Source organism: Schistocerca americana, chromosome 3, assembly GCF_021461395.2.
Source record: "Schistocerca americana isolate TAMUIC-IGC-003095 chromosome 3, iqSchAmer2.1, whole genome shotgun sequence".
NCBI lineage: Eukaryota > Metazoa > Arthropoda > Insecta > Orthoptera > Acrididae > Schistocerca > Schistocerca americana.
The window spans coordinates 966,090,780-966,115,900 of record NC_060121.1 but is presented as its reverse complement, the minus strand read 5'-3'; the positions used below and the strand labels follow the sequence as shown (position 1 = coordinate 966,115,900).

Here is a 25,121-nt window from a genome sequence, read left to right as displayed (position 1 = left end):
CTCTGCAGATACACCTACATCTACATCTACATGTGCATTGATATCGACATCTACATCTCCGTTTACGTATAGCGTCCACAAGAAATCTTGATGCGCGTGGATGAGGGTACTTCATCTACCACACTCATTTCCCGCCTACCCCGTTCCATTCGTTAATGATGTGCGGTGACAACGGTTGCCGCTAGCAATATGCTTGACCTCCAATTTTTCTTATTTTTACAATGCTGTTCAGTTTGAGTTATGCATGAGGAAGGAATCAGTACGTTGTTTCACACATCTTGTAACTCACGTTCTTGGAGTTTGAACAGTAAACATTTCCGGATGAAGCTACTTCATCTACCACACTCATTTCCCGCCTACCCCGTTCCATTCGTCAATCATGCACAGTGACAACGATTGTCGCTAACAATATGCTTGAAATTCAATTTTTTCTTATTTTTACAATCCTGATCAGTTCCAGTTATACACGAGGAAGGAATCAGTACGTTGTTTCACACATCTTGTAACTCGCGTTTTTGTAATTCCGTGACGCCTGACTCCTCATTGCCACAGGAATGGGATAGGCGTAACTGTGAAGGTCTCGTCCTAGCTAAACAAGCCCGCAATGAAATCTGCTGTTACCAGTGGTCAATCTAGCTCAAGGTAGACTTCAGATTCGCGCTTCCCTTCCGCCCGCCCCCCGCTATGCTGAAATCACACCATTAGCTTTTGCTTAATTCTCAGCACTCCGTGGCCTGTTTATTGATCTGTTGAGACAAACACAACTTTACAATTAAGTAAAAGGTACACATTTCAATAATATTATTTTTTCATTACACGATTCGGAACATGGGACAACACACTGACTAGAATCTTTATTCTTGCGGCAGTAACGCGATTCCTGTTTCTGTTTCTCGATATCGATCGATGCAAAGCCGTAGCGAACGGAACAACAAACGCAAAATGTATTCCATGTAGCGTCTATTTCAGGGAGAGGCAACTGTTGCTCAACGCCGTCCAGTCCGAATCTCTTCGTGATATTTACGGTACACGATTAAATTATACATGGTTGTATTTTCTAGTATAACTGCCTCTTTTTAGCCCATCAACTATCTTTTCCTTTATTTTCTAGAATGAAACAAAAAAATGTAGTTAGCAGTTCAAAGGAGAGTCACTGAACAAAAAACGTGAGAGGACCAAGTACTTTATGTTGACCAACGTGTGCCAGAACCAAGAACAATATTGGGAGTGTCCAGACAAACTATCTTCCATTGCTGATTAATTGTACGAAAGTACACATCGAAGTAATGTCCTCATGGTGGCAGCTCGGCGTAAGTGTATCTACAAAAAAGATGAGCGTTAATACGACAAGCGAGTCACGACCATGAAGTATTATCTCTCGCGAATATTACCGCAAATAATGCTTATGTTTTAGTTTCTCTGTAAATTAGATGGTAAGTTCGTTTCGCTTGTGTTTGGGAGAGTGAGAAAGCGACATCGCAGTGTGTACGCCAGAAATAAAGCTTGGAGATTGTAAGGGGTCCGTAGGCCTTTACTATAGATTTGCACTCGGCACAGGTCGATAGGGCGAACATTCGATTGTGTCGTGTTGCGAGAGCGAGTGTGGAGTTGAACCAGTGCCATGTTGCGGGTAGAGGTGTGTGGAGGCCAGTTGTTGAAATGCAAGGCTTTAACGGAGAAGGGAGTCGCCATCGCCGTGGTTAAACCCCTTTGTACTAGAATAATACCGGGAAGGTGAAGAAGTATTATTACGAAAGTGGTCAGTGACATTTCTAGAGCCGATGTTTTGGTTTCGCGTCTACCGCGCCGGCATCACCTTGGATTGCAGTGTTGGATGCAGTGATGGATTAGCGTGTGACGATAATGGAAAATAAAGAAGCCAGTGCTGAGATTAGCCGTAATTAGATATGTATGACGAAGGCAGTGGCTGTCTCCTTTTTTTGTGTTTTTGAGAAGAATATAGGTTCGTAATTAGTGAAACTGTGTTGGTGTTTCCTTGTTACCGGACGTTTCATTATTACAGTATTGAGAAGGACGAACTGGAAAGTAACAATTTCCGTAGCAGTCAATTCCGATTGCCAGCCCCATTAGGTACACGGTCATATTAATAACAAATATTGGGCTGCTATTCGATCAGATCAGGTCGGGATAGAAATCGGATGTGTTACAAGATCCAAACATATGTTATTTAACAACTATACTGTTGACATGTGGAATAATTTGGTGTACTGCCCGATGTTTGTGTCGCTCTGGACAATATTTCGGCGACGTAACTCGTTGCCTTCTTCAGGTAGCATCTGAAGAAGGCGACGAGTTACGTGGCCGAAACATTGTCCAGAGCGACACAAACATCCGGTAGTAGACCCGATTATTCCACATGTCAAGATCTCGCCGGGAAAGCCTGAAGAGTTACAACTATACTGTTATTTGGTTGACTGTAAATCACCATTCTGGTCGAAGAATGACTAACGCGTAAGGCCAATACGTCAGCTAATATCACCCACGAACCTTGTACTGGCGCGGCACCTTGTAGGTCAGGATCTGGTCACCTCCAGCTCCGTGTCCTCTCTGGTTGTCGTGGTTGTCCACGAAGACGACGACGTTCTCGTCGGACTCCATAGCCCAGGCTTCACCTGCAGGGAAATTTTATCGTTATTAGCTATAAACGATCCTCTACGCTTGTTCTGTTCTCATCATTTGTTGTCGGGTTTACAAAAAAAAAGGTGTAATTAATGATATTCTTATAAAATGCATTTAGTCTTTTGCTTTCGTGTGCAAAGAGGAATACGTTTCGTGGTTGTCTAACACGCAAACACCCTACGTGTAGATGTCCGTACGAGAAACGCGACACTTTTAAATTCACACCGCAAGTTTGGAATGCTTGCCTTTCTGTTTTATCTATAGTTGAACTGCACGCTAATCTTACCAGGAATTGGAGCTTTTTTAAAGCTGAATGGTAAGTTAGCTGAAATGAGTGGATTTCGTGGTATGAATACTGACCTGCCTTTTTCTTTTCCGCGAAATATTGCCGCACCTGTAACATTGTTTAGAAACTTTTTCCCCAGGGTATAAAGGGAACACTGAGAGAATTTAGGAATTCTGTTGGGAAGTTTAGGCTTTTGTCTTGGTTTATCACTGCAGCAATAGATTTTAATGTTTTTCTCCACCGGTACCTTATACCACACTCAGTGATATGTTTGTTGAACTACGCCATTTTTTGTTGCTAAAATTGTTCCCTCGTACAATCATCATCTGTTTACGAAGCTTCGCTCTACAAGTGAATACACCCTTTCGATGAGTTGTTCCTCTGTCTTTGCTACACTGTACTACTCGTTAAGATATGTGCTGTTACGAAATTACATAGCATAACAGTCGAGGATATTCTAGAATATACGACAAACTTTCGCAAAACCTCGAGAATATTATAGAACAATCTCACATTTTATTCACTGAAAAATGTAATGATGCGAAAGAGACCATTCAAGTCCTGGTGATGGTGGCCACTTCAGACTCTGTTATCTTCACAACAGCTGGGACTGTACAACCACAGTGGTGCACAACGGGGAACCAGACTCAAAAATCAAGTCTTACAGTCCTCTGTCAAATTATTTTCACTGTTCCGTATAACACACCTCATTATCTTCTACTTCCTCTTACATTCGTATAGTATTGCATTCAAGTTACCTTTCCTTGCAGAGTACAATGATGTCCGAATAATTATAGAAATTTGAGCTCATAGTGAACAATTGTTCGTCGGACAAGAAACTGTGAAACTATAAGGGGCTGAGGAGGAAAGGAAGAAGATGCGGGAGGGTTAACTGTAGTAAAACGTAGGAAGTATATTCTGGCACACACCGTTAGTTTGTGAAGTATTGACGGAGGCATCGTTGCAGTATCAACAGACCTCTGCACAACCTAGTAGTGCGGTGGCATGAACTCTGTATCCAGCGTGGCTGTAAGCCAATACTCCTATCGCAGCCAGATGGGGTGTCACATACATTACACTGCGTAACATCAAGACGAAGCCAAAGTCGAGTTTTCATTCTGTCGTTTACTTGACTACTCTGATAGAACTGATTCAGCTCTCACGGGCTCAAGAAGGTGTTCTCAGGTGCTGTAAAGTCTTAGAGGAAGTAGTTCTGTGAATGAGTAAGGCACTTACCGAAGTTGTAGAACCACTTGAGCGGGTTGTTCTGGCGGAATCCTCTGCCGATCTCTGAGCTGTAGCGGAACTCGATGACACGGCCCATGTCAGTGTACTCCGACTCGGACACTGCCTCGTTACCTGTTAGCAGAGAAAATGGATTGGCAAAGGCACGTTGTAAAGTAGCACTTTTTCGTGCACATTTTTCACTCGTAGAATTGGCGAATCTGTTCACAAGCTGTGTGTTTTTGTCCCATAAAACAAAGCAGATTGTTTTATGAGCACCAAATTGAATTCTTTTTTTTTTCCTTTATCGTAAATCCATTCCTCATTAGGGGCGGGCCGGCAGCAGCATAAGCGCTGCTCTTCAGCCGAGAGACATAAATAGACAGGAAGACATGTAAAACCATACAAAGAAGAAAACATGGCGGAATATGGAAACAACAAGGGGCGGAACAGAAGAAAAGAAAGCATACAAAGCGGTGACTGTGAACCGGAGATAAAAATCTAAAAAAAAGTATGTTACACAAAAAACACACACTAGTTTAAAAGGCACCAGGCAAATTACGGCCGGAGCATAAAAGCCGTAGAACGAAGGAAACAGCCACTTGATGCACTGTGTAGCATCGAATAGTCATGGGCGAAAAACAGGTCGAGCACACAATTAAAACCACGTCACTAGAGCACACTGAAAAAATACTAACGCATCACGCTGATAACGTATAAAAACCTGGTAGGATCTGCCGTGGAGGGGGGGGGGGGGGTGAGGCAAGGGAAAAGGTAGTAGGGGAAAAGGAGGCGAGGAGGAGGGGAGAGAAAGGGGGATGAGATGGGGGGAGCGCTGATTGAGGGCCGGGGAGGGTCCAAATTGAAATCAAAATTTAAGTAAAATGCTTTTAAACTATTGAGGAAGGAGGGAGTAGATGTTAAATATTGTTTTTTTTTGTGTTTGAATGGCGCAAAAAATGTTTGGTGTACACTCTGGAGAAAGAAACGCTCAGCAAAAGTATAGACTGTCTAATTGTGAGCAGTAGGAGCGACGAGTGCCATCTGGCTTTGAAAGTTAGAAAACCACTGACAGCAGACGTGAATGCCATCTGTGAGTGAGTGGCATGAACTCGGAACAGGAGCAGCGAGATTTAAATGTGAGAAGGCATATACAGACTGTAATTTCTTTGTTTACGTCAGAATAGGATTAATATAGTTTTTTTGTGAACAACTGAGGAGAAGGAGTGAGAGATATCGCAGGATATGGACATCGAAAAAGATTTGTTCGGAGGTTAAAACGAAAGTGACGCTGAAAATTGATAAAAAGTTTCGAGGTGTTATAAATGAGAGTTGAAAAAATGGTTCAAATGGCTCTGAGCACTATGGGATTTAACATCTATAGTCATCAGTCCCCTAGAACTTAGAGCTACTTAAACCTAACTAACCTAAGGACATCACACACACCCATGCCCGAGGCAGGATTCGAACCTGCGACCATAGCGGTCACGCGGTTCCAGACTGAAGCGTCTAGAACCGGACAGCCACACCGGCCGGCAAATGAGAGTTGAAATTCGTTCCAGACTGCAATACAGAGTAACTTACCGAAACCACTTCTGTTTTTCTTTTTACAGATTGTATCCTGCTGTCTCTTCTTAAAATCCTACTTCAGTTACAGCTTTGAAGGAGAAAATAATTTCTGGAGTTTGCTGTCGTTGTGAGTAATTAATTCCTTAATCGGAGAGCCATATTCCACTCAAGTGGGATCGAATACGACTTTCTTTTCAGAGAGCGACGTAGCTCGACGTCTTACCTTCAAGTAAGTAAAAATGAAAATTCCGTATCACGACAGCCGGCCGGAGTGACCGAGCGGTTCTAGGCGTTACAGTCTGGAACCGCGTGACCGCTACGGTCGTAGGTTCGGATCATGCCTCCGGCACAGATGTGTGTGATGTCCTCAGGTTAGTTAGGTTTAAGTAGTTCTAAGTTCTAGGGGACTGATGACCTCAGCAGTTAAGTCCCATAGTGCTCAGAGCCATTTGAACCCGTTTCACGATATAAGACGGAATGAGCAAGTTATATTGTCGCAGTTGCCCTCTGGTCTTGTTATGAGATTCCGGAAGAGAGAATATGTCCTAGCCGGGTGGTTTCTATTAGACACACAGCCGGACGCTCTTTTTATATGTGTAGTATTCTTCACGGAAGATGCAATTAGATGTTTCAAAAAACGAGCATACATTTGTCTGTAATGTGTGCACTGCAGCCTGTTTCGCTCTAACACCTCTACAGTAATATTAATATAAAAGAAAAGTGAAACTGTCGTTCTCACGAAACGTGGATCTGGGCCGGTATCATGGTGACCGAATTTTTCAAATACACTGAAGAGCCAACGAAACTCTTACACCTGCCTTACATCGTGTAGGGCACCCGCGACCACGCAGAAGTGCCGCAACACTTTGTGGCATGGACTCTACTAATGTCTGAATTAGTGCTGGAGGGAACTGACACCATGAATACTGCAGGGCTGTCCATAAATCAGTAAGAGTACGAGAGGGTGGAGAACTCTTCTGAACAGCACGTTGCAAGGCATTCCACATGTGCTCAATAATGTTCACGTGTGGGGAGTTTGGTGGCCAGCGTAGGTGTTTAAATCAGAAGACTATTCCTAGAGCCAGCCTGTACTTGTGGGGTATTGCATTGTCCTGCTGGAAGTCCGTCGGAATGCACAATATACATGTATGGATGCAGGATGCTTACGCACGTGTCACCTGTCAGAATCGTATCTAGACGCGTCAGGGGTTCCATATCACTCCAACAGCACACGCCCCACACCATTACACAGCCCCCACCAGCTTGAACATTCCCCTGCTGACATGCAGTGTCCATGGATTCATGAGGGTGTCTCCATACCCGTTCACCTCCGTCCACTCGATACAATTTGAAACGAGGTCCGTCCGATCAGGGAATATGTTTCCAGTCATCAACAGTCCAATGTCGGTGTTGACGGACCCAGACGAGGCGTAACGCTTTGTACCGTGCAGTCATAAAGGGTGCACGAGTGGACCTTCGGCTCCAAAAGCCCATATCGATGGTGTTTCGTTGAATGGTTCGCACGCTGACGGTTTTTGATGGCCAACACTGAAGTCTGCAGCAATTTGTGGAAGGGTTGCACTTCTGTCACATTGAACGATTCTCTTCAGACGTCGTTGGTCTCGTTCTTGCAGGATCTTTTTCGGGCCGCAGTTATGTCGGAGATTTGATGTTTTACCGGATTTCTGATATTCACGGACCACTCGTGCGATGGTGGTAGAGGAAAATCCCCAATTCATCGCTACATCGGAGACGTCGTATCGACTCGCTTGTGCTCCGACTATAACACCACATTCAAACGCACTTAAATCTTGATAACGTGCCATTGTAGCAGCAGTAACTGCTCTAACAAATGCGCCAGACACTTGTTGTCTTATATAGGCGTTGTCGACCGCAGCACCATATTCTTCCTGTTTACGTATCTGTATTTGAATACGCATGGCTATACCAGTTTCTTTGGCGCTTCAGTGTATTTTACTGCATATAGTATTCCTTTCCCTTCACGGGCGAAGTCCGACTTACACGACTGGTCTGCTGTGGAGCTGGGCCTCTGAAAGAACATCTTCTGCAATTTAGAGAAGAAAGAATCAACTGCTTTCCTTCTACTGATGGTTCAACACCGGGTTGTTGGATAGTGTGCATCATATCTTGAAATTACGGACAAGGACAAAGGACGTCTTTCGTGAGCGGGAAGGCTATTGGTAGTATTCCCAGACATTATGATCCATCTTTAATCGACCGGCTTTCCAGTGGTTTGAAGCGATCTTCCACTATAGGCTTGTACACCCCAGTCTGTACCTACTTCACTTAACAAGAGAGACTTTACAAGCAGAAACCATAGTTTCCGGAAATATATATTCCAGCTGTCTTTGTTTTGATTGCCTTCTTTTTTAACTAACCGTTTTTTGGCTTGTTTAAGGTGCTCCTCTTCCGTCTGTTCTATTTCAGTGTCTGTCTCTTTGCATATACTTTACTGGAAGTAGTCGAAAAGTCACAGAGCGAAGTATTGCCTTGCGCCTATCGCGTGGATAGTGTTTTTTGAATATAATGATCATGTTTCAGTAAATAAGAGTATGAAATATGCGCTACGTCTCACTGTATTCGTTGACTGTAGATCGTCCGCCATCATGTTGGGGTAGGAGGACAAATGGTTCAAATGGCTCTGAGCACTATGGGACTCAACTGCTGTGGTCATCAGTCCCCTAGAACTTAGAACTACTTAAACCTAACTAACCTAAGGACAGCACACACATCCATGCCCGAGGCAGGATTCGAACCTGCGACCGTAGCAGTCGCACGGTTCCGGACTGCGCGCCTAGAACCGCGAGACCACCGCGGCCGGCGTAGGAGGACAGTTCTGTGCTTTTTTCAGTTATTATTTTTGCAGACACATAAGAAACGGAGTACGGACAAGAGGGCCTTATGCCTCAAATGTTGCGCCTAAGTTTTGGCCTTGAGGTTATTGTGCAGCCAGGAAGCTCCAGGATAAAGTGGGTGGTAAAGATCTGTCAGTGATTTATTAATCCAGACAGAAGTTCCAAGGTCGCTACCTTCTAGTAACGGATACTAGTCCCAGATATTCGTAGAGTAAGTGACATATTAACAGATGTACTTATAGAGTAGAAAACTGTATTGAGAAACAGCGGGTCGTAAAAGCCACTGGATATGTTCTACTGGTCTGAATAGTAAAAATCTCTCATTTTCCACCGTTGCATCTGTTTTCAATCCAGGATGAAATGCATCTGTTTCATCACCTGGTATCATCGCCTGATAGTTTCCAACACACGGTTGTTCTTTCCCACTCTACCAATAATTGCTTTATAGCAGGTATATTCAGGGAGTTCTAACATACTTCTGTTGCACCAATAACAAAATAATTACGGTTCCTCCTTTCCTTGTCGATCTGCAGCTTTACTTTAATTTTTCACAGTGCTATGCCCTAGGGGTACATTCAGTTAACCACTTATAACATTCTAGGGTCATTTTCGAGATCAGCAAGTCACTGCTCGGGCTGGTCCACTTTTTATTTCATCCTCGGTACTGTGTATTGTTTAATTCCTGCACTTAGTTGATAGAATACAACATCGCTACTGAGTCCTGCCTCACCTGATTTTCAATGGATTTTGCTTTTTTTTGTTTCAGGTATTTTTTTTAATTCTCATGACACTGAATTGCAGACTTTAATCCATCATTTAGATTTAAAAATTATCGTAGCCATCTTTTATTAAAAAACACTAACTTGATGCAACACACAAAAATAGACAGCACGTTTTCATTTCAGAAAAATATCTCACGTTCAAGGTATTGACTACCAGCTGCCTAAGTCGATTCACAAGAAGGGATTTGATAACGCCAACAGGAAGAATACCGTCTTATTAAGACGTCAATATGGAAGATAACGAACAACCAGTAGAAACAGGATTACTAGCTTGTTGGGTTTTATATTCTCTTAATTAGACTCTCATATCCTTGTACAAAAGCAAAGTGACTTTAATGTTTCAAACATGGAAATGAAATCTTAATTGTTACACAGATAAACTGAGTAAGCGGTAGTATATATTCATATTACCATACTGCCCGTCAAAAGTCCTTTTATTGATTCGAAAACCCACTGAAGCGCAAGTGCAGGGATTATGTATATCGATTTACGAATGTAAAACACACACCATAAAGGAGAAGGAGGATAGTGAACTTCTGGTTTTGCAAGTAAAGTTACTCAGGCGTAAGTTTGACGATACAAAAGAAGAGAACGAATGTGAAACTTGTTAGAGATGAAGATGCCAAATTTTAAGTGAAACAAGGAAAAACACACAGTGTTCACAAATTACTGGACAATTTCAAAACACTGCATTGTCAAACGCAATTATTATTAAAGTATATCAAAGAAGTATGTTTCACATTTTTACACACACCATAGATGTACTAGGCACGTATAAAAGGACAACCGGCTACGCGACAGCCTCGTCTCGCACAAGATAGGACAGTAATGTCTGACGTGACATTTTACATAAGCAGGGTAACATTTCACCAAGATAAGTTCAAACTTCTCCGAAATGGTAATACTTGTGTTTATGTTCGGTGTTGACCAAGCTATAACCTTACGAAGTCTTGCAGTAATGTCGTGTATAACCTCCATATAATTTTATAAGAGTTGCTACGGCTATATGCGAAGAATGAGTGACGATAGAAAACAAAAAGTAGACCGAAATGAAGCTCTAATATACAGAAGATTACAACGTTCGTACAGAAACTACAAGAAGGAGAAACATATTACAAATGGACAGAAACTGGCAGTGTGATCCCATGCTACCTCGCGTCGACCAAATTTTAATTTCTAATTTTGTTGTTGTTATTGTTGTTCTGTCTTCAGTACTAAGACTGGTTTGATACAGCCTCTGCGCTGTCTATCTTTTGCAAGCCTTTTCATCTGTGCATAACTATTGCAACCTACATCCATTTGAGCCTGCTTACTATATTCACGCTAAGTCTCCCTCCACAATTTTTATCCGCCCCCTTCCCCCTCCCCCCCTCCCTGCATACACTCCCATCCATTTCCAAATTGACGATTTATTGAGCCTTAGGATAGGCCCTGTCATTCGACCCCTTTTTTGAACAAGTTCGCTGTAAATTTCTCAATAGTTACTGGCTACACTCACTCATTATTCAATCTTCTTCTACAGTAGCACACTTGAAAAGCTTGTATTCTCTTCATTCCGTCCAACTGCTCTTCCAAGTCCTTTGCTACCTCTGACAGGATTACAATGTTACCAGCAGAACCAAAGTTTTTACTTTCTCTATTAACATTTATTGGATTTCTAAATTTGTCGTTGGTGTCCTACTCTGGTTGGTCACGTTATCGTCCACGTTTCACTCTCGCACAAGGCTGCGCTCCGCGTAAACAGTCAGTACAGACGTCCTAACACTTAAATTTACCTGTGGTGTCAGTTCTTTCGGACATGTTGGAAAAAGTAGACACCACATATAAACAAGGCGAGGACGGCCAATGATCTCTTCACTGCAGATGCTCACTAAGTTCGAACTCTTACGAGAATCGGCGAAAGGCCGTGAATTATGGAATAATGGAAAAGGTGCACTAATTAATAGTGTATGGATAATTGAGAACTTGGATCTGACGGGAGACGTGGTAGGGCAGTCCGTGCAGTTGCAAAAAATACTGTGTCCAGATGGATTAATGGCCAGAGCGTCTGTCTTGTAAGAAGGAGACTTGCGTTCGAATCCCGGCTTGGCACAAATTTCCAACTCTCCCCACTGATTAAAATCAATGCTCCCTCACAGCCAATGTCTGTATTACCTTTGTGACATTTTGTGACAGTTTTCAGAATTGCTTTTCGTCTGCATTATATATCCTCTCATCTTCGGCCATTACCAGTTATTTTGCTGCCCAATAGTAAAGCTAATGTGCTATCTTTATCTTCACATTTCCTAGTCTAAATCCTTCAGCAGCATCTTTCGATTCGACTACATTCAACTGCCCTTATTTTACTTTTGTTATTTCTGTAATACCATCTTATAATCTCTTTTCGAAGCACTATCCATTTCCGCCCAACAGTTCCTCCAAGTCCTTTGCTACCTATGACCGGATTACAATGTTACCAGAAAATCCAAAGTTTTTACTTTCTCCATTCACATTTATTGCACTTCTAAATTTTTCCTTGGTTTTCTGTTCTGCTTGCTCAAGGTACAGACTGAATAATGTTGCGGATAGGCTAAAGCCAAGTCTCACTTCCTTAGCAACCACTGCTTCCTTTTCACGTCCCCAATTGGCTGGTTCAAATGGCTCGGAGCACTTTGCGACTTAACATCGGTGGTCATCGGTCCGCTAGAACTTATAACTACTTAAACCTAACTAACCTAGGGACATCACACACATCCATGCCCGAGGCAGGATTCGAACCTGCTACCGTAGCTGTCGCGCGGTTCCAGACTGAAGCGCCTAGAACCGCACGGCCACACCGGCCGGCACGTTCTTCAATTTCTACAACAGATGACTGCAGTCTGGTTTCTGTTCAAGTAGTCAACATTGCTATGTCTAAATGCTGTCTCCAAATTTACAAATGCTAAAAACTTACTTTTACCTTTCTTCGGTTTATTTTCTAAGAAAAGTATTATTTAAAACTAACTTACTAACCGTACCAGCAGAATTCATGTAACACAGAAAGAAAGGAATTGAGTTTTAAGGTGTCTGCATGGACGCAGAAGCTAAGGTACTAACTTACCGAAGTCGATGACCTCCTGGAAGATAAAGGGGCGGCTGCCCTCGGGGAAGCCGAAGTCAGTGTTGAGATCGCTGACAGCGTCGTAGATGAGTTTCAGCTCCGAGGGCGTCATGTGTTTGGCAGAGTCCACCCTGTCAAGGAAAATGCTGTACTTAAACACATGTCACTGCTTTACTGGACTTGGGATGTTCGGCAAATACATCCCGAAAGTACAGGTCAGACAGATTCACTTTCTTTTATAAAATTACAAGGGAAGGAATTTATTCAGCCTGTGTTCATATCACGTTTGGATCTTGCACACATTTTGGTGACCTCTGTGACACTATATAGCAGCTGCAGTTTGACTTTCAGGCACTCAGATTTCGTGGAAGCAGCACATAATAATCATTTGCCCATCGCTGTCTTGGCTGTAATCGATACGTAACAGGATATGTGTGTGACGTGAAACATCGTGCCCACGGTCCGTTTTCTCTGTTCTGTACCCGAAGTCGAATGAGGAACAAATGCCACTCTAAGAAAACTGGTGAATCACCATAAGTTATACACGTACTGACAATTGTACCAACTATGCGTCGCTAAACTGACGTGCTTATTCGGTTTCCTTATAAGCTTGTCATAAGCTTACCCTCTACATAGTATTTATATGAACTCTGTGTAATTTTCTGTTGTATATTATGTTAGTCTGAAAACAGCGTTCGTGATTTTATAGTTGACGATTTCGAGACTTGTTCGATTGTCTCCATTTCTTGGATTCGTATAGTAACAGTCTGGCGTTACACTGTATCATTCGTATTCGGTGATTCGCTTAGAGAATGGACCGTGGGATGTGCATTAGAAGTCAATAATTTTATTTTACTTAAATATTACTCAATAATAGTGTTGCTACTAATTACGAAATAACCTGAAACGTTGCTTTACTGTTCGCTGCAGAAGGGAAGGGGCAGAGGGGTTGCCCAATAAAAAATTCCTTAATATAATCTCAGAACCTACCACAATACCTATATGGGCTTTAATATTCTCTGCCAGATTGCAGAAAACATGAACACCCATATACTCGACTCCTTCCTGTACTAATCTTAGACCTGTGATGTCATTATGGAGGTTGTTTTCTGTCCTTCTGCTATATTCATACTTTTTACTATCTTTTAAGAAAATGGAAGTATTCGTTATGACAGAGGAAATAAATGGATGTATATATATATTGTGAAGCAAATGTCAAAATACACCTACAAGTCGTTCTAAAACTAACGCCAGATATAACTTTTATAATACAATTCTGAATTCTGAAAATACTTCCCCTACAAGTTGCGTCACTCCCCAAATATGATTTCGTAAATCTTCAATGAACAGAGAAATGTAGAACAAAGTATTTTCTTCATCTTTAAATCACTTAAAACAGTAATCACGCATACGACTAAAATAGCTGAACTCAGGTGTTTTAGTAACTCCATTTAGTAGGCCTAGTTTCCCAATTAACATTTTGTGCTTTTTATATTTCACTGCTGAGAACACTGTTTTTATAGCCTGTGTCATAGATGAGAAGTACTACATTGTATGCACTGAAATTTGTAAAAATCTAATGGAGAGTCATTTGTACCGAAGAACCTGTTGATTTTGTGAGCTGCTCTTTCAGTAAGGGGATAGCGGATCATTGCAACTGTTCATTAACATCCTTGAATAACTTGCGAAAATGTAATAGTTGCAATAAACTACCACACTCAGATTTCAAGGATTTCATATTTCTTTTCGCTTTCACAGATAGTAAAAACTATTTATGTACGTAAGTAACTGTTTTAAGAGTCGTGAAATGAATTCCGGCCGCGATATATTATACAGAACGAATGGTATAAAATGTCATTGCAACAGAAACTTTGAAACTTCCGAATAGCAAAAAGTGTTTGGGAGCTTCAGAGAAGGAGAAATATACACCCTCAAGTGTTTTTTTAAACAGCAGTTGATCGTGCAGTTTCCATATACTGCAGCTATCGCATTATACTCGTAGATCCTACAGTGTAAATGGGTAATCTTATAGGAGACAAATGATGTATGAAATAGTTCGCATTTTGGTGGTGAATTGCGTCGTTAAGGTACGTCACCTAATATTCACTGTTCACTCCATTGTCATTAACGATATATTACGCACGTTTAGAAGTCCCACCCGTAACTATTTATGGATGATTTTAGTATTGCTCGTTCTTGAACCAGTCTAGGTACTATTGCTTGTCAGTTACAAATAACATTGAAAGACTGTACTACCTCCAGCAAAGGAGGCGTTCCTAAATGGGAGAAGAGCAACGATGAGGTTTGGAATGGAAGGAACATGTCACAACTAGCGGTGTTTCAGACGCATTGGACTAGAATAAACAGCCACCTTTGCAATTCCAGGGTCGGACTTTGATTTTAGAATGGAGTCTGAGATTTGTCTTAGACAAAGGGTTGTGCACTTCTAGATAAAAACTGGAAATACAGACTACATTTAACCATCTAGTACTGTTCTATCTCTGTAATTGGTCTCATACCCTGACGGATATGGCACCGTTACGCCATGAAGCATCCGTTACATAATTCTCAAACTTAGCGGAGCATAATAGGTATGAAATGATTAAACGTCCATTCCATTTGAAACTGATGTCTGTCACCACCACATGAGATAAGATCTACAAGGGCACGAAACCTCTCTTGTATTTGCTGTTCCGCGGAAGCAAACAGCCTGCAGTATTTCTAGCATTTCCAGGCAAACAGCATCCGAATGGAATCTTGAGGGGTATCTTGCCATTCCTGAAATACAGGCTGTGTTAGATTATGAGGATTGACGCCTGGGGGGCGTTTTTGGTGGAGCTACAGTGTGACGATTTGCATTATCCTGCTGGAAAACGACATTTAGCACGCTACTCATGAAGGGAATGCAACAGGGTTTACCATTCTTGCCATGTACTGCCTTCTTTTAACAATTAGCAATTCATTCCGTTGTCACATCCGATAACTCCCATCCCATTGTTTCAGTAGTTGGAGAGATGTGGGTCTCGAGAATCACCACTTCCTGTAGCCTATCACCAGATCATCTATGGACACGTTGGCATTGATATGACCGACACAAACACAGGTGAGACTCATTACTGAACAACACAAAATGCCGCACGATAAGAGTTGCAAAACTACCATAGACTGCGGAAGACGGTCATAAGTAAGCGTAAACTACGGTAGTAGAGTTGGTCAGTTGAGATCGTATGCCCGTTACACCGTTACCTGTGCGTTAGGTCTGCTGCATATCAATCGGTCGTCAGCACGTTTCGATCACTTGTTTGCGCATGCGATCAGTGTCTTAGTAGATTCCCCTAGAAACTAGAAGACATATAAAGAGCCGCATTAGCTACGGAATATTTCTGCTCTACAGTTTTCTCCCTGTCTGTTACTTAAAAATGAACAGTATATATAAAAAAATTTAAACTGTCAATTTTTAGCTCAGGATTTATTCGAAAACGAAAATTGTTGATTTGTAACGCGAAACAAAGGAATATTGTAGAAAGATAAATACGGATTTATAATGTAGCGCTACAAAACGGAATTTCGTGGAAAAAAGATAAAATTAAGAAAAACCACAAAACAAAAACGTATCAAACATCTCTTCAATATTTTGTCGGGCTTAAATAAAACATGCTTCTGTAATTCATAAAAAACTTTCGCACTTCCCAGTAATAACGGGACACTTTAGTCTCTGACCATGCGGAAGAGCGTTACACGAAGTACAATATAACAACAATAATTATACAGACTTTTTGGTGCTTGTACATGTGAACTGTACTTTCATCAAAAGTAATTGCTTTGGTTTGACAAAAGAACAGAAGTTATGCGATCAGCTAATTTTTTTAACTATAAAATTAATTTTACATTTTTTAAGGATATAAAATACACAATGGACTAACATAGAAAGATGTGCGGTTGTAATTATGTGTGAAACAAACAAACAAACAAAAGAATGAAAAGCAGAGAGAAGTCGTCGGCTGCTGGTTTCTCCCTAATAAATTGATTTATGTTTCCTTCCCTACCAATACTACCAGTCCAAAGATGGTTCAAATGGCTGTCAGCACTATGGGACTTAACTTTGAGGTCATCAGTCCCCTAGAAATACTACCAGTACTACCGGTAATAGTACAATTTACTACGTCATTTATGTACTGTACCAGAACTAGCGAACAGTAGTTTTCGTAGAGCACAATTTTACACGCAGTGTTCTACTTGAATCTTGCTCTACAACACACCAGTATTAGTTTCCTTGTGTACAATGCCACCCATAAGCGACACATCGAAATGCGAGATCTGAAGCCAGCTTCCAGCAGTCTGTTCCCGACGGTTGGTGATGTAACTCTCCCTGTAACGTCTGCCCGAATTTCATCTGTTACCATACGTCTAACCGCCAGGTTCAGTCAAACAATCCTACAATCATATCGCGAAGTCGTCCTTCTGGAAGGGCCAGCGCCTACTCTTCTTTCGATTTGGACGTCCATCTAATCAGCAGTCGTTACGTAGTCGTTACACTATAGTCCACTGCCCGTGCTATTTGCCGGTATGACACTCCCATTGGCCCTCACGCCAGTGTTTCGATTTTTCTCGAAGTCAGAAAGATGACGATAAACTGCGCGTACACGTACGAGGTTCATTCAAGTTCTAATTAATTACTCACCCAAAATCGATGAAACTGGCGTTACTTCTCTACATAATCGCCCTGCAGACGTACACATTTATCACAACGCTGACGCCATGATTGCATAGTAGCGGCGAAGGCTTCTTTAGGAGTCTGTTTTGACCACTGGAAAATCGCTGAGGCAATAGCAGAACGGCTGGTGAATGTGCGGCCACGGAGAGTGTCTTTCATTGTTGAAAAAAGCCAAAAGTCACTAGGAGCCAGGTCAGGTGAGTAGGGAGCATGAGGAATCACTTCAAAGTTATCACGAAGAAACTGTTGCATAGCGTTAGCTAGATGTGCGGGTGCGTTGTCTTGGTGAAACAGCACACGCGCAGCCCGTCCCGGACGTTTTTGTTGCAGTGAAGGAAGGAATTTGTCCTTCAAAATATTTTCGTGGGACCACGGCGCTCCGGTGCCCACGTCATCCTTGATGTTGCCTATGTTGCCCATGGAGTACTCAGTTTGTATATTTTGCTTATTTTTTCATAGTTGCACACAACTTCTTCCTGTTTTCTCGATTGATCTGTGTTCAGTTTTTCGAGGCCTATCCACTGTGCCAAATTATAACTAAATCTGAGGGCGGTGCGATGGGGAGGTTCCCTTGTCAGTGTCATTTTTCTGCGACTGTCCTCTTAAAGAGGGCAATTTATCAACAGTGATGCAAGTTTTCAGTTAAGTGGTGCCTGGAATTAAATTAGAACAGGATTTAATTTGACTTTTGACACTGTGAGCGCGACTTTCCTCCACCTACGAGCGTCTTCCCACGCACATGTAATGTCAGCTCGCGATGTGATAAATTTCGACGTTGTCGTCTGGTTATTATCAATCGCGTCTTGTAGCAGTTACAAAAGCAAATACAACAACCTGAAGATGATTAACAGTTGTGTCGATCACATATTGTTGGATTTGGACAGTGTGATCCGGCGGCAACGCTGAGAAGTGTATTTGCCGCTGGAGCGTAAGTTTGATAGTGTTCGGCGAAGGAGTTCATGGTGTAACAATTCTCATTTCCGGCAGTGTATTACAATCAGATATTGGGTGCCTTTATACCGCCTGAGCTACAGTTGATCTTGTTGAATATAACAACTGTTAGGTGAAACACTGAAGATGTATGCTGGCCGGAGTGGCCGAGTGGTTCTAGGCGCTACTCTCTGGAACCGCGCGACCGCTACGGTCGCAGGTTTGAATCCTGCCTCGATCATGGATGTGTATAATGTCCTTAGGTTAGTTAGGTTTAATTAGTTCTAAGTTCTAGGGGACTGATGACCAAAGAAGTTAAGTCCCATAGTTCTCACAAGGGAACCTCCCCATCGCACCCCCCCCCCCCCCCCTCAGATTTAGTTATAACTTGGCAGAGTGGATAGGCCTTGAAAAACTGAACACAGATCAATCGAGAAAACAGGAAGAAGTTATGTGGAACTATGAAAAAAATAAGCAAAATACACAAACTGAGTTGTCCACGTGACATAAGCAATATCAAGGAGAATGTGAGCGTAGGAGCGCCGTGGGCCCGTAGTTAGCGAGAGCAGCTGTGACACGAAAGGTTCTTGGTACAAATCTTCCCTTGAGTGAAAATTTTAATTTTTTGTTTTCAGACAATTATATCTGTCAACCCGATGCGATCACTTTTTTGGGAGTGATAATCACATCCACAAGAAAACCTAAATAGGGCAAGGTGAAAGAATCTTTTTACCCATTCGCCAAGTGTACAAGTTAGGTAGGTCGACAACACATTACTATCATATGACGCACATGCCGTCACCAGTATCGTATAGAATATATCAGACGTGTTTTCCTGTGGAGGAATTGGTTGACCTATGACCTTGCGATCAAATGTTTTCGGTTCCCATTGGAGAGACACGTCCTTTCGTCTACTAATCGCACGGTTTTGCGGTGCGGTCGCAAAACACAGACATTAAACTTATTACAGTGAACAGAGACGTCAATGAACGAACGGGAAGATCATAACTTTGCGAAAATAAAGCAAGTAAATTTTTTACTCGAGGGAGGACTTGAACCAAGGACCTCTGGATGCGCCGCTGCTAACGCTAACCACGGGACCACGGCGCTGCTGAGCTTCTGTCGTCCATGTTGTTGCCTATGTTGCTCATGGACTACTCAGTTTGTATATTTTCCTTATTTTTTTCATAGTTCCACACAACTTCTTCCTGTTTTCTCGATTGATCTGTGTTCAGTTTTTCAAGGCCTATCCACTGTTCCAACTTATAACTAAATCTGAGGGGGGTGTTATGGGGAGGTTCCCTTGTCAGAGCCATTTTTTTGAACTGAAGATGTATAACGTCCAATACGCCGATACGGTCTTTCAAAATAGAATTGTGGCTCCTAAACACGTTACAACGTAAATAGAAAATAAAATTTATGGCTATGGACGTTAATTAGTAATTCCTAACCTAGAACATAAAACTTCCGAGCTGATGGCCCATGGTCGATGTATAAAACTCTCCCCTGACGTTTCGTCTCCGACTGTGATCATGAAATAAAATTCAGCGAGACGAACGTCGTATCTAAAACCTCGCATTATTATGCTCTCATGTATAGAGAGGCTATCGAGATTGATAAATACCGTAATAATTTTAACAGGAAAGACGAAGCTGTTAAACTGGATAAAATTTGGATGTCAGCGTTGCATCGCAAGCATGACGATCGGTCACTTCCTGTCGAGAATGTCGGCATTACCAGAAACAGTCTCATAGCCGACGCCACGTGATGGACAGCGGCGCCCTCTTCACTGCCTATATAATCAACGCTTCCTCGAGTTCTCTTCGCAGTTCGCCCACAGTTCGCCGCTTTACGTCGGAGGATGTCTCCCGCAGTCGGAGACGAAAAGTCAGGGGAGAGAATTGTACATCGACCACGCCGTATCAGCCCGGACGTTTTAAGTGAAAACAACACCGGCCGTAAAAGCGTACATTGTATCATCCTAACCTAGAAGTTACAGTCACTGACAGCCCAAGACTTAATGTCTATCAACAACGTATTTTAACAATATCATGAGAAGAATAGTTGCTGCTCACCACATAGCAGAAGTGTCGTGTCGCAGATAGGCACGACAAAAAGACTGTTAGCAAGCAAGCTTTCAGCCAAAAAGGCCTTCATCAAAAACAGACAACACACACACACACACACACACACACACACACACACACACACACACATTGTCTCTGGTGACCTCAGCAGCAAGAGACTGTGGTCATGTGTGTGTGAATTGCGTTTGCGTGATTGCGTGTGCGAATGTTATCCATTTCTGATAAAGGCCTTTTTGGGCGAAAGCTTGCTTGCTAACAGTCTTTTTGTTGTGCCTGTCTGAGACTCAGCATCTCTGAGTAGCAACTATGCTTTTCATCATATTGTCATTATTACATCCTGGATTTTGCGTTGTTTAAACACTTGTTTTAACTGATATGAAACTTCCTGGCAGATTAAAACTGTGTGCCCGACAGAGACTCGAACTCGGGACCTTTGCCATTCGCGGGCAAGTGCTCTACGACGAGGCACTGGCAGAAGTAAAGCTGTGAGTACCGGGCGTGAGTCGTGCTTCGGTAGCTCAGATAGTAGAGCAGTTGCCCGCGAAAGGCAAAGGTCCCGAGTTCGAGTCTCGGTCGGGCACACAGTTTTAATTTGCCAGGAAGTTTCATATCAGCGCACACTCCGCTGCAGAGTGAAAATCTCATTCTACTTGTTTTAACTGTTTATGTATTGCATTTTCTGAGGTGGAGACTGGGATCCACCCCGGAATTTGTCTCAACCGCTGTGAAAAACCACCTAAAAACCAATCTCATTGTGGGTGTTGTACCAGACCTTTGGTCGCCATGTGTCGTACGGATTCATTCTGGATCAGACTTCAAAGGCTGCGCGCTGCGCCCTGAGTTATAAGGGTAGATCATTATCAGGTTGTAGCTCCCTGGCAGATTAAAACTGTGTGCCGAACCGAAACTCGAACTCGGGACCTTTGCTTTTCACGGGCAAGTGCTCTACCAACTGAGCTACCCAAGCTCGACTCACGACCTGTTCTCACAGCTTTAATTCTACCAGTACCTCTTCTCTTACCTTCCAAATTTCACAAAAGCTCTCCTGCGAATCTTGCAGAACTAGCACTCCTGGAAGAGAGGATATTGCGGAGACATGGCTTAGCCACAGCCTGGGGGATGTTTCCAAAATGAGATTTTCACTCTGCAGCAGAGTGTGCGCTGATATGAAACTTCCTGACAGATTAAAACTGTGTGCCGGACCGCCCCTCGAACTCGGACCTTTGCCTTTCACGGGCAAGTGCTCTACCAGAATTGAAGCTGTGAGGACGGGTCGTGAGACGGGCTTGGGTAGCTCAGTTGGCAGAACACTTGCCCGTGAAAGGCAAAGGTCCCGAGTTCGAGTCTCGGTCCGGCACCCAGTTTTAATCTTTAATCTGCCAGGAAGTTTCATATCAGCGCACACTCCACTGCAGAGTGAAATCTCATTAATTGTCAAGTTGTAACACCCTCCAAAAATAATCTGGTCTGAGGTGTCAGAGGAGCATTACACACGAGCTGCGTCTTTCTGTACGACCGCCACAGACTGTACGCATTGCTCACCTGAAGCCGGCGACACCGAGCTCCACCAAGTGGTTGAGGTACTCGGACAGCTTCTGGCGCACGAACTCCTGCGACTGGTCCAGGTCGTGCAGCTCCACGAGCTCGCAGTCCCTTATCTGCAACAACGTGGGACGTTATCCTGTGCTAAAGTCGATTCTCGATAATCCAGAGTACGAAGGATCCCAGAAAAAGTACGAACAATTCAGTTAGATTTAACAAAAGCGTGACTGGTCAAAGAAGAATCAAGGAAAATATGAAAAACACTGGTGTTCAAAATTAAAGCAACAAAGGAAAATTTTGCAAGGCTGCGTTCATTTTTCCTCAAAACCGTCTACACAGGTGATAGTAAAGTAGAAATAATGTCAAGAATACAGAACGTAAACAACTAGAACTTGCATAAAGATGGACAAAAATGTTCTTAACGGATTCGCACACACATTCCGACAGCTGGTTAATGCGCTCAGTATTAGGTGTGACCACCTCTGGCAGCAATACAGGCATGACAACGACGGGGCATCCAGCGAATGATGTCATCAGTCTCATGTTGAGGCAATAACGCCCGTTTCTCCAGCAGAGCTGCTCGCGAGTCTTGGAGAGTGGTTGCTGGAAGCTGACATGATGCAGCCTGTCTCTCTGGTGCACATCAGACATGCTCTATGGGATCAGATCGGGAGAGCGAATAGGCTGCGCTATGCGTACAACATTTTCTGTTTCCAAGACAACATCAACCACTCGTGCTCTATGAAATCGAGCACTACTGTCCATCCGGGTCTGGGCCCAAAGCACCTCGCAACAATTGCACATGAGGTCCTAAGATCTCGTCACAATACCCGACAGAAGTTAAACCTTGCCGATTCACTCGTACTCGTACAATTTCGTGAAGAGCTGTTCGTGTGCCCACACCATTATGGATCCTCCTCGATGTCGGTCCAAAGTATTTGGGCTCCGAAATAGAGTTCCACGTTCCCTCCAGATGCGAATCCGACGAGTATCACTCTCCAGACCAAATCGGGACCCATCTGTAAAAAGAACATTGGCCCACTGTTCGACCATCTAGGTGGCACGTTGACGCCTCCACTCTAGACGTTCCCTTCTGTGAACACGCGACACAGGTACATGCAAAGCAGGTCTCCGACAATAAAGACCATTTCACTGAAGTCCTACGTACACCGTTTGTCTCTATACGAGGTGCATTCAAGTTCTAAGGCCTCCAATTTTTTTTCTCTGGACTGGAAAGAGATAGTAACATGCGTATTGTTTTAAAATGAGGCCGCGTTCATTGTCAACACGTCCCAGAGATGGCAGCACCGTACGGCAGATGGAATTTTACCGCCAGCGGCGAGAATGAGAACTGTTTTAAATACTTAAAATGGCGACATTTTCCTTACTTGAACAACGTGCAATCATTCGTTTTCTGAATTTGCGTGGTGCGAAACCAATTTAAATTCATTGACAGTTAAAGGAGACATATGGTAATGGAGTTATGGATGTGTCGAAAGTGCGTTCGTGGTGCTACAGTTTAATGAAGGCAGAACATAATGTGACAACAAACCGAAACAACCTCGGGCTCGCACAAGCCGGTCTGACGACATGATCGAGAAAGTGGAGAGTTAAAGGAGACATGTGGTAATGGAGTTATAGATGTGTCGAAAGTGCGTTCGTGGGTGCGACAGTTTAATGAAGGCAGAACATCATGTGACAACAAACCGAAACAACCTCGGGCTCGCACAAGCCGGTCTGACGACATGATCGAGAAAGTGGAGAGAATTGTTTTGGCGGATCGCCGAATGACTGTTGAACAGATCGCCTCCAGAGTTGACATTTCTGTGGGTTCTGTGCACACAATCCTGCATGACGACCTGAAAATGCGAAAAGTGTCATCCAGGTGGGTGCCACGAATGCTGACGGACGACCACACGGCTGCCCTTGTGGCATGTTGCCGAGCAATGTTGACGCGCAACGACGGCATGAATGGGACTCCCTTTTCGTCGGTTGTGACAATGTATGAGACGTGGATGCCATTTTTCAATCCAGAAACAAAGCGCCAGTCAGCTCAATGGAAGCACACAGATTCACCGCCACCAAAAAGATTTCAGGTAACTGCCAGTGCTGAAAAAATGATGGTGTCCATGTTCTGGGACAGCGAGGGCGTAATCCTTACCCATTGCGTTCCAAATGGCACTACGGTAACAGGTGCATCCTACGAAAATGTTTTGGAGAACAAATTCCTTCCTGCACTGCAACAATAACGTCCGGGAAGGGCTGCGCATGTGCTGTTTCACCAAGACAACGCACCCGCACATCGAGCTAACGTTACGCAACAGTTTCTTCGTGATAACAACTTTGAAGTGATTCCTCATGCTCCCTACTCACCTGACCTGGCTCCTAGTGACTTTTGGCTTTTTCCAACAATGAAAGACACTCTCCGTGGCCGCACATTCACCAGCCGTGCTGCTATTGCCTCAGCGATTTTCCAGTGGTCAAAAGAGCCTCCTAAAGAAGCCTTTGCCGCTGCAATGGAATCGTGGTGTCAGCGTTGTGAAAAATTTGTGCGTCTGCTGGGCGATTACGTCGAGAAATAACGCCAGTTTCATCGATTTCGGGTGAGTAGTTAATTAGAAAAAAAATCGGAGGCCTTAGAACTTGAATGCACCTCGTACAATATGTCCAGTGGATGCTGCAGGGTCAGATGCGAGTTACCTTGCGGTACTGAGGTGGTGCTGTCGTGCCCTTACACCAGATAACTGTTCTCTCTTTCTGATGTCTCAAATTGTCGGCCGGCGCTAACCTGGCCTGCGGGATACAGTTTCAGTCTCTACAAACTGACACCACATCCGGGAACAACAGAACGATTCACGTTAAGCCGTCGGCCATTACAGACTGGGACTTTCCTGGTTCCATTCTTCCCATGGCCCTCCACCGCAGAGAGTGGTAGGCGTCTCTTCTGTTCCATACTACACCCTCTGTCACTGTATACACATCAGTTGTGGATGACGGACTATCCGCAAACATTTCGCCTTTTGACAGGTGCCCTGACATCATCGTTGGCGTGGCTGTCCATTGACCGAAATGCCACCTTCCGTGCGAAACGCCATCGTACCAACGTCTGCTGACAGTTTGTGTGATTATATCACGAATTAGAATGGTGAAATAGCAGGTTAATAATTTTTTTTTCACAACGCGAGGCCACAGTCATAATATATTTCTTTAAAGTCAGTACCGCCATTAGACTTGTTTATTTACAGTGTTACATTTACACTTACACAATTCGGCTTCAAAGTGCCGTTATCAAGTGTTTTAAGTGTTATAAATTGTCTAAGATGGCATACTGTCGTATGACTCAGTAATGAAACAAAGGAGTAGGATCTTCCAGAAATATCGGCTCTTAGACA

At 43.2% G+C, this 25,121-nt stretch overlaps 1 protein-coding gene across 1 annotated transcript in view; it reads right to left on the bottom strand.

Moving 5' to 3' along the window:
- Positions 1-25,121, bottom strand: part of LOC124605533 (alpha-amylase 1-like) — a 66,058-nt gene that overhangs the window by 13,161 nt on the left and 27,776 nt on the right. The window contains exons 4-7 of the mRNA XM_047137280.1: positions 21,730-21,845; positions 12,457-12,587; positions 4,163-4,285; positions 2,509-2,633 (exon numbers count right to left, since the gene is read on the bottom strand). Of these exons, the coding sequence (XP_046993236.1) occupies positions 2,509-2,633; positions 4,163-4,285; positions 12,457-12,587; positions 21,730-21,845 (495 nt within the window). The remainder of the gene's footprint in view (positions 1-2,508; positions 2,634-4,162; positions 4,286-12,456; positions 12,588-21,729; positions 21,846-25,121) is intronic.